General features: G+C 39.0%; 1 protein-coding gene across 1 annotated transcript; it reads right to left on the reverse strand.

The window, feature by feature from the left end:
* Positions 1–1,474: 1,474 nt before the first annotated feature.
* Positions 1,475–2,416, reverse strand: LOC146077623 (vomeronasal type-2 receptor 26-like). Its single transcript, XM_083186089.1, has one exon. It carries the CDS (start codon positions 2,414–2,416, stop codon positions 1,475–1,477), a length of 942 nt encoding a protein of 313 aa, XP_083042215.1.
* Between the last annotated feature and the right edge of the window lie 8,159 nt (positions 2,417–10,575).

Below are 10,575 nucleotides of genomic sequence, written 5' to 3' on the forward strand. Positions count from 1 at the left end.
CCCGATGGCATGCAATGCGATGCAATGTGATTTGAACCCATATGCGATATTAAATTGTATAAGCACCCTAATGGGTGCTTACAATGGTGAAATGCACCCCCACGCCACCCCCCAAGTATAAACGTGAACCCGAAGCGTGGCGAGCGTAGCGAGCCCGCGTGGGGCGGCGGTACGCATCCTACGACCTTTTCATACCCCCACTATCCACGTCGGCGTGGAGTTGATTTTATAAAGTGTTGCGAGCGCAGCAAGCCACCGAGCCCGAAGCGTGGTGAGCGCACGCAGATACCTGTGAAGCCCGCGAGGGGACGCGTACACCTCGCTGCGCTCGTCACACTTTATAAAATCAACTCCAAGCCGACGTGGATTGTGGGGGTATGAAAAGGTCGGAGGATGCGTACCGCCGCCCCACGTGGGCTCGCTGCGCTCGCCACGCTTTATATTTAGGGGGTGGCGTGGGGGTGCATTTAACATTATAAGCACCCATCCTTGGAAAGCCCCATCCCTCAGACCACCCCCTAGATTCGCCTATAGTCATGTGATGGCCAGGTGACCTAGCCCCGACTGTGGTATGAAACCATTGGCTGTTGAAGCTGGTTACAAAATACAGGAGACCCCTACATTTGTTGAAAATTTGCACCCTTTTACATTTGCAATTTTGATGTTTTCTATAACAAATATATGGATGCGATTTTTAATGTGCCAAGTTATAGAGAGGTCCAAACGTGAATTTTACCGCAATTCTCATGTTATTACATGTGAAATTGTTTTAAACATGCAAATTCATACAGGTAGTGGTAGATGCTCAAATTAGTTCAGTAATACTATTCAGGTGCATGCAAGGGAGGGGTTAATACTGAGTAAGTAACAAGACATTGGTTCCCCCAGCACACTGAATAGTATTAGTAACCAATCTTGAACACTACATGATAATAGAATTCAGAGATAATTCAGAAATGATCTCTGAATTCTATTATCATGTATTGTTCAAGATTGGTTACTAATACTATTCAGTGTGCTGGGGGAACCAATATCTTGTTACTTAAACATGCAAATTCACCTGTTTTATTCCCCAAAAAAACACATGTCTAAAAATCTCACCATATTAAATTTTATCCTTAGTCTTGTGATGTTGAATTTCCATTGCATCACATGCCATTTACTCAGACATCAGTTGTGACCAGTGATCATATAATTCTTTATTTTTTATAGTAATAAATTAATTTGCTCAATAACTACAGTATATAAATACCTGGCAAACAATCAAACCATACAGGAGAGGAGACAAGGGCTGGGCCAATGTTTATGTCTAAATACTGTATTTTCACTATTGTATTAGAATTACACAGAGCATTACATGTAATAATGTAATAGGTTAGTTATGTAACTCTGCTAGAAGTATCTGTACATATTCATATAAGGATATGACATCAGGAATGTTGAGGCATTGTATAATAATGCTCTACATGAGGCTTTATATATTGTTTTTCTCCAGAATGATTTTTCTGGAGTTAAGTTCAGATTTTATAAGCAGAATATAAAGTTTTGGGAGAAATATACAGCCCAGAACTCCAGCACATGAAGTCAGTATGGCGAATATCTCCACAGCCACCGCATCTTTCCCCTTGGTGCTCAGATAAGCTGGAATCATTGTAACCCACACACTGCAGAACACCAGCATGCTGAAGGTGATGTACTTGGCCTCATTAAAGCTGTCTGGTAATGTCCTCACCATGAAAGCCAGAACAAAGCTCACAGCGGCCAGGATCCCCATGTAACCCAACATAGAGTAAAACCCAATCAGCGACCCTTCATTACACTGAATGATAATTATTCCCTGGTAGGTGTGATGGTCATACTCCTGGTAGGGAGGAGACACAGACAGCCAGACACTACAGATCAGAGCTTGGACAGAGGAGCACACAATGACCACATAATGAGATAATTTGAGTGTGACCCACTTCCTCCAGGGACTGCCGGGTTTAGTGGCTTTGAAAGCAATGCAGACATTGACAGTTTTTGCCAGTACAGAAGAGACAGCTGTGGAGAAGAAGATCCCAAATGACGTCTGTCTCAGCCTGCAGGTTATATCCACTGGCCGGCCGAGGAACAAGAACACACAGAGGAAGCTCAGCAAGATGGAGACCAGGAGAATGAAGCTTACAGTACGATTATTGGCTTTCACAATTGGAGTGTCCCAGTAATAAATAAAGTTCCCCAATATGAATAATGTTATGGCAGATAAAAATAAAGCTGTTACTGAAGATATTTTCCCCACAATGTCCTGTTCATATGACAGAAAGTTGTATGTTTTGGGAACACATCTGACTTGTCTCTCATCCGGCCACTCCTCATCAGGACACCTATGGCAGATCTCACTGTCTACAATGAAACAGAAACACACATCAATAGTCATTAGAATTAACAGCCTCTATTCATTTTATTATCAAAAGGATGTTCTTCCATCTGTTAACCTAATGGGGTATTCAATCCCATCCGATATTTCCAATGGTTGGAAATATTGTCCATTAAGTCAAGATTGTGTTGAACTGAAATTCAACCGATTCATCATTTGGTCCATTTGTCCAATCGTCCAAATGAATTAAGACAGTTGAAAAGTTGACATATCGGCAAAAACATCTGCTGATGGATGAATATGGCCATGGATTTGTCAATCCAATGGTCATTTTCGATAAGGCAGATTTGCCTGTAAATAAATTAAAATCTGCACAAGTAAATCGCGAACACAAACAGCTGGGAGTAAATACTGATGGCTGATATTTCCGCCTGTCAGAAATATTGATCAATATTGAATACCCCTTATACAGTATATCTCATGAGGCATTAGCGCTCAGTATAACGATTATAATTACATTACACATGGCGCCACCTCTGTATTACACATGGAGCCACCTCTGTATTACACATGAAGCCACCTCTGTATTACACATGCAGCCACCTCTGTATTACAAATGCAGCCACCTCTGTATTACACATGCAGCCACCTCTGTATTACACATGGAGCCACCTCTGTATTACACATGGAGCCACCTCTGTATTACACATGCAGCCACCTCTGTATTACACATGCAGCCACCTCTGTATTACACATGCAGCCACCTCTGTATTACACATGCAGCCACCTCTGTATTACACATGCAGCCACCTCTGTATTACACATGCAGCCACCTCTGTATTACACATGCAGCCACCTCTGTATTACACATGCAGCCACCTCTGTATTACACATGCAGCCACCTCTGTATTACACATGCAGCCACCTCTGTATTACACATGCAGCCACCTCTGTATTACACATGCAGCCACCTCTGTATTACACATGCAGCCACCTCTGTATTACACATGGAGCCACCTCTGTATTACACATGCAGCCACCTCTGTATTACACATGGAGCCACCTCTGTTGGATGCGCCGGTGCACTGTGGTGATGACTCAGCACGCCATTTGCAGGTCCATGGAAGCATAAGCATCTCACGCGCACGCACTCCTCATTCACGCGAAGGCACACTAAGCTATTTGCTTAGAAACATTCAGATTACAGCAACTCCTTCTGTATCTATGTGAATACATTTTTGTATGACCACAATATTAAAGTCAATGAAGATTGAAATGTAGAATAACACATTCTGAAACAAATAATAAAAACGTTTTTTTATAAAGCTTAGAATGTCTGCTCAAACAAACATTAAACAACATGCATACCTCCCAACATGACCCCCTCCAGGAGGGACACTTCGGTCTGTTTCTGGACTTCCCTCTTAATGTATGATTGCAATCACCTGTTTTAAACAGGTTAATATATATTATGTTATTGAAAAACAGTAACTGTTACAATAAGTATTACAAGTAACAGTGTAAACTGTTTAATGTATCATTTTAAATATCACTAAACATTAGATGTAATTGTTTATTACATCATAATACACTTCAACGTATTTAACTGTTAATATATTGGCTTTTATTTGGCATAACTATATGCCGTAATGCAGCCCTTTCAGCATAGCTGATGCAAAACAGTTTTTCAGAACAATTCATGTTTAAAATAAACAGCCGCAAGTAAAGACAATAAACAGAAGTGTTTTAAATCCTGCACCTAAAGAACAGAGTGTAATGCGTTGGTTACTGAACTTACTGGAGCCTTCAGTAAAGAGTTTGCTGGACATTAGAAGACACATACTGTAGGTGCACTATTCTATTAAAGGCAAACAAAAGGGATTTACCCTGGGTTTTTTTTTTTTCACCAAGTTTATTTTCTTAATAACATCAATTACAGAGCATCCTCCCCCCCCCCCCCAAAAAAAAAAAAAAAGAAAACACCATATTTGCAATTGAAACCATGAAAATAGGTCATTTATCAGGGATTTTTTTCTCCCGCCAAAGTCAGTCACTTTGCACTAGGACAAGCTCGTACTCTCTTTTACTAAGCTAAAGTATATTAATAAACCACTCTAAGACATCATGACATAATTCTAACTAGATCGGAGCTTCGTCATAGTTTTCGTCATTTTTACCAAAAAAGTGAAACTTCAGGCCTCTTGTCAGAACAGAAGATGTTGATCAAAAAGCTTTTGCACGTTTCTTATTCAGGTCAAGTCACAACTTTCCCACACTAGCCGATTTTGAATTTCTTAATTTCAGTTTTTTTCACTTCGCCCTAATATATCTATAGATATATAGGTAATTTGGTGTCATTATATTAAGAAATATATTTTAAACGCAGCTGTGTTGAATTAAAAGATATATATTTGTTTATCTTACTTACACAGATGCAGATTGATGCATACATTTTATATATATATATATATATATATATATATATATATATATATATATATATTGTCAGTCTATAATGTGTGCGTCTATATTTTTTCAATACTACTATATATATATATATATATAGAGAGAGAGAGAGAGAGAGAGAGAGAGAGAAGAAATAATCCAGCACTCCACTAAAGAAACAAAAAGGCAGCTTGCTCCGGTGCCTTCCCAGAACCACGCAGGTCCAACACAGGTAAATCAGGCAACAGGCGTCACTCGGAGTCTTGAGGACGAGCACTGGGCTCGAAACACTGGTGTAGGTCACCTGATATGCAATAAAGCACTTTTTTTTACTTCAAGACTCCGAGTGACGCCTGTTGCCTGATTTACCTATATATATATATATAGATATATATATATATATATATCTATATATATAAACAAAAGAATAACTCACAACAGCGGCACTCGTAAGGAATTTTCAGCGTGTATTGTAACCAAATCCAACGCTTCTGGGCTGGTATCGCCCCTTTGTCAAGGTGTGAGTAACCTTTTACCCGTTACCCACACCTTGACAAAGGGGCGATACCAGCCCCGAAATGTTGGATTTGGTTACAATACACGCTGAAAATTCCTCACGAGTGCCACTGTTGTGAGTTATTCTTTTGTATATTCACTGTGTCCAGAAGGCACCGGAGGTAGCTGTACCCCGTTGGGTGAGTGCCAGGCCGCCAACCGAATATATATATATATATATATATATATATATATATATATATATATATATATATAGCAGCTGCACTTGCTGTATGACCGATCCGGTTTTTGGTTATGCAGTAGGGTAGATTTTACTGTAGCAATCCGCCCCTTAGTGCAAGGTGTGGTTATGCAAAAAGATGGACAGGTTGTGGTGTATAAAAATGCTTACTATAACAGTGCAATAATACAAACAATAATATAATAATAATAATAATAATAATAATAATAATAATGCAATAATACAACCTTCCCCTCTCCCCCTTTTTGAAAATTTAAGTACAACACTGTTGGTTTAGTGCGATTTTAATAGGAAGCACATAATTTAATTATTTTAAAATGTTTTTATACTGTTGGATTCAATTGTGTATTTTTCTATGTACATCTACGTGAATTTTTTGTGTATATTTTTTATTGATAAAACCTTTGTAAATGTTATTTATAGTGTGGCACTTTTTCAAATTACTAATTTAATGGATATAAATACGGATTAAAATTTTGCCGTTACTGGCACACACAAAGTATAAAGGAACCCCTACCATACAGAAAGAGAAAGGGCGATTCCATAGACACGCTATCTGAGAATGGAAGCGTATCACATAGTGATAATGTAGCGTCCGTAGTAACACCAGAACAAATGCGAGACTATAGAAGTCCCGCGCATGCGCAAGAGAATACCGAATGGCGCTATGGTTACCACATCTTAGAGACGGTGATACCAAGCGTCCGTGACAACGAATAACAAACGTGAGACTACGGGAGTCTCGCTAAGCGCAATAGTGCGCTGATTACACGATCCATAACAACTAACAATACACGCGAGACTACGACAGTCTCGCGCATGCGCAAAAGTGCGCTAATTACGTGATCCGGAATGGCCATACATGGCGTGTAGATCTAAGTGGCCACCCTATAAATAAACATTCTTGTAGTCTTTGTAATTACTCTCCTGATGAAGTCCAGCCATCTGCGTATGGCATAAGAGACGAAACGCGTTGAGGGCTAACCGTTTCTGTCTCCAGCACCAATCTTATTCATGTAAGATATTTTTGTTCACTTTTGATGCACTTTAAATAAACTCCTTTTTTAATTATAATTGGAGTTTTCTCTCTTTTCACTGTGGGACATATGGTCCTAAACCTGCATGGGATTTGAAAAACCTGTGGGAGACATCCAAGAGGATCCTAGAAAATTGCACAATGCGGGTAGTATCCTGGTAAAAACCCACAAAGATCTGATGAGCACAATAATTATTTTTACATGGTACGCACAATTTTAATTAAATCCAATTTGGTTTTGAAACATATTACACTATAGAGCGCTATTTTCTCACCCCCTTTTCCCAGTGAATTCACCTAAGACGCCACAACACACGTCTTAATAGCAGAAATAAGCAGCCATCCGCAAAACTGACTAATTTGTTTTTGGACAATCCAAGAAGACCTGATCTAAGAAGACAGCACAATTTACTGTGAAAAGATCATGTTACTGTATACAGGCGGTAGCGCAATAACAGTACCCCCCTTTCTATATATATATATATATATATATATATATATATATATATATATATATATATATACGAAGGTGCTTAAAGCCGGCACTCCCAATAAACAATGTCAAAGTGCCCCGGGTGCCTTCCAAATGATGTGTAGAATAGGAAAAACAGGCGTCACTCCTGGGGTCTTTCAAATAGTTAAATTTTATGGGTGAAACAAAAAATCAATACATGCTCATCGCTGCCGAAGCAGTCGACGTTTCAATGTCACACAGACACTTTTCTCAAGACACGATGTGCATGTAAATAAGCAAAACAACATACAAAAGAACACAATATATAACTTACATAGCTGACCAGCCTTTCACACACGGCCTTGAACAGCCGCTTGTACTATGTATTTCATTCATGATTTGTGGTTGTTGTCATCCACAGTTTTACCGGAAGTACGATAGCGCCTGTCAGACCTGTGTCTGTGGCGCCTCCCAGCTCCATACCCCTCATATGGTATAAATAGCCGGACGGGGGGGCAGTCAGATCAGCTGGCTGACCCTGTCCTTACCCAGGCTGTTCCTGCGCCGCTGATTATATGATGCCTCGTTGAAAAACGTAACTATGCTTTTGCTTGTGTAACATGTACTTGTCATTTAATTCAGCAGTACATGTACCAACTGTATGTATATTTTTTTTGTATACCTGTAGGCTCCTTGATAAAGGTCCATGTTGGGACCGAAACGTCGGGGCTTGTATACTTTGATTACCATACGCTGTGTTGACCCAGCTGGAATTAAATACTTTGTCGTTTTATCACATGGCTGATGTGTGATTTAAGGAGAGTGCTCTGCTTCCATACCTACTGGTGTGGAAATCTGCATTTATTCATTTGGGGCATGCTGTTGCATGTACCTCTGCCGGGCACCCCTCTGCTGTCTCCATTTGGGTGAGAGTGCGGTCATTCCACTTTATATATATATATATATATATATATATATATATATATATATATATATATATATATATATATATATATATATATATATATATATATATTATATATATATATATAATATATATATATATATATATATATATATATATATATAGAGCAGAGAAGCGTGGCACTCGGGTCAGGGATAAATGAATACACGTAGCCGATTTAACGGTTGACGTTTCAGCCCTTTAATCGGCTTTTCTCAAAACAGCTTACATAAAAAAACAGTGTACACTCACCTCAATAAGTAAAGCTGTATCACCAATCTGTGTAGGGACAGCGGCCATTCGTATACGCCCACTCTAAACTCGAATTAGAGGTTATGACCAACAAATTTCTAGAGAGGGGGTATGACAAGGCTGATTTATTGAAACAGTGTGCCAAAGCCTCCCTGAAGAGGAGAGAAGAATTACTCCGGCCCAACCAGAAACCCAAAGATCAGACAAATAAAGTAATTTGGGTCAATAAATATACTAATGAGACAAACAGCAGAATTAAAAAAGTAAAGAAATATTGGCCATTAGTGAGGTCCGACCCTGATCTCCACTTACACAATATGGCTCTAATGCCAGCATATAAGAGGGGGAGAAACCTCAATGACTATCTGGTAAAAAGAGACATCTCAGGAATGGGCAAACCTGGGGTGAATACATTCCTGGGCAAAGCAAAGAAAGGATGCTACCGGTGTCCCAGTTGCACCACCTGCAGTTACATGCAGGTGGGCTCTTCCATCCCTCATCCCCACACAGGGCGCAGATTCCCCATTAAATACCATCTCACGTGTTCATCACAATTTGTGGTCTACGTGATTTACTGCCCTTGCTCGCTTGTATATGTGGGAAAAACGGAAACACAGTTTAAGGAAAGGATGGCGAACCATCGCTCTGCAATACGAGCAGCCATCAAAAAAAGCACGAGCGAACAACCCTTAGCTCGACATTTTGCAAGAGCCAAGCACCCCTTGGCCTCCGTCAGGTACATGGTGATCTATCAGGTCCCCCCTCTTATCAGAGGGGGTGACCGGGGCAAAAAACATTTACAATTGGAGACAAGGTGGATTTTTAAATTAGACACCTTAGCGCCAAAAGGGCTAAACGAACAATTAGGTCTCCACTGTTTTCTCTAAATATTGAAAAGTCAAAAAATTAAAAATTAAAAAGTAAATTAAAAATAAAAAATTAAAAATTAAATCTAATCAATGGGCCTTACAAATTAAGCGATGATGCTGGGCTCTCCCTATCTGGGTATTGATCGTAGCATATTAATTAAAAACAAGAAAAGATGATAATATAGGAGATACCCCAACATAGCTAAAACAGCATAATAAATTTTGAGTACAGAAACCCATGATGCAGAGACTAATCAGAGTGATACAGGCATTTTCCGCTCAGAATTTAGCATAATTAATGCACTTGGTTTTTAAAGACATCACAGTAGTTTAACCCGCTGCCAGTTTTTAGCACGATTGTACATTGAAAATATTTTTTTATTATCATGTATGTGGTTTTATCACCTGTCTTGTAGTGATGGCGGCAGTTATACGTTTTTTATAATGTAATTTTTTTTTTCTTCCATACACAGAATTCTTTCGCAACTATAGTGATTCATAGCATTTAAGCCCTTTTTTTTCTCTAAGTCAATCTTTATTGACTACACATAAACAAGGACATTGTTGACAAGTTGCCTAGGCAACCACAATCCCGGCAGTGAGATCATCGGAATTCGCCCAGAGTGGGCGTATACGAATGGCCGCTGTCCCTACACAGATTGGTGATACAGCTTTACTTATTGAGGTGAGTGTACACTGTTTTTTTATGTAAGCTGTTTTGAGAAAAGCCCGATTAAAGGGCTGAAACGTCAATCGTTAAATCGGCTACGTGTATTCATTTATCCCTGACCCGAGTGCCACGCTTCTCTGCTCTATATATATATATATATATATATATATATATATATATATATATATATATATATATATATATATATATATATATATATATATATATATATATATATATATATATATATATATATATATATATATATATATATATATATATATATATATATATATATATATATATATAGAAAGTGGAATGACCGCACTCTCACCCAAATGGAGACAGCAGAGGGGTGCACGGCAGAGGTACATGCAACAGCATGCCCCAAATGAATAAATGCAGATTTCCACACCAGTAGGTATGAAAGCAGAGCACTCTCCTTAAATCACACATCAGCCATGTGATAAAACGACAAAGTATTTAATTCCAGCTGGGTCAACACAGCGTATGGTAATCAAAGTATACAAGCCCCGACGTTTCGGTCCCAACATGGACCTTTATCAAGGAGCCTACAGGTATACAAAAAAAATATACATACAGTTGGTACATGTACTGCTGAATTAAATGACAAGTACATGTTACACAAGCAAAAGCATAGTTACGTTTTTCAACGAGGCATCATATAATCAGCGGCGCAGGAACAGCCTGGGTAAGGACAGGGTCAGCCAGCTGATCTGACTGCCCCCCCGTCCAGCTATTTATACCATAT

This window comes from Crinia signifera, chromosome 1 (genome assembly GCF_055691185.1).
Source record: "Crinia signifera chromosome 1, ASM5569118v1, whole genome shotgun sequence".
In the NCBI taxonomy this organism is placed as follows: Eukaryota; Metazoa; Chordata; class Amphibia; order Anura; family Myobatrachidae; genus Crinia; species Crinia signifera.

Excerpts from the sequence above, each read along its gene's own strand:
- LOC146077623 (XM_083186089.1), bottom strand. The coding sequence starts at position 2,416 with ATGACTATTGATGTGTGTTTCTGTTTCATTGTAGACAGTGAGATCTGC.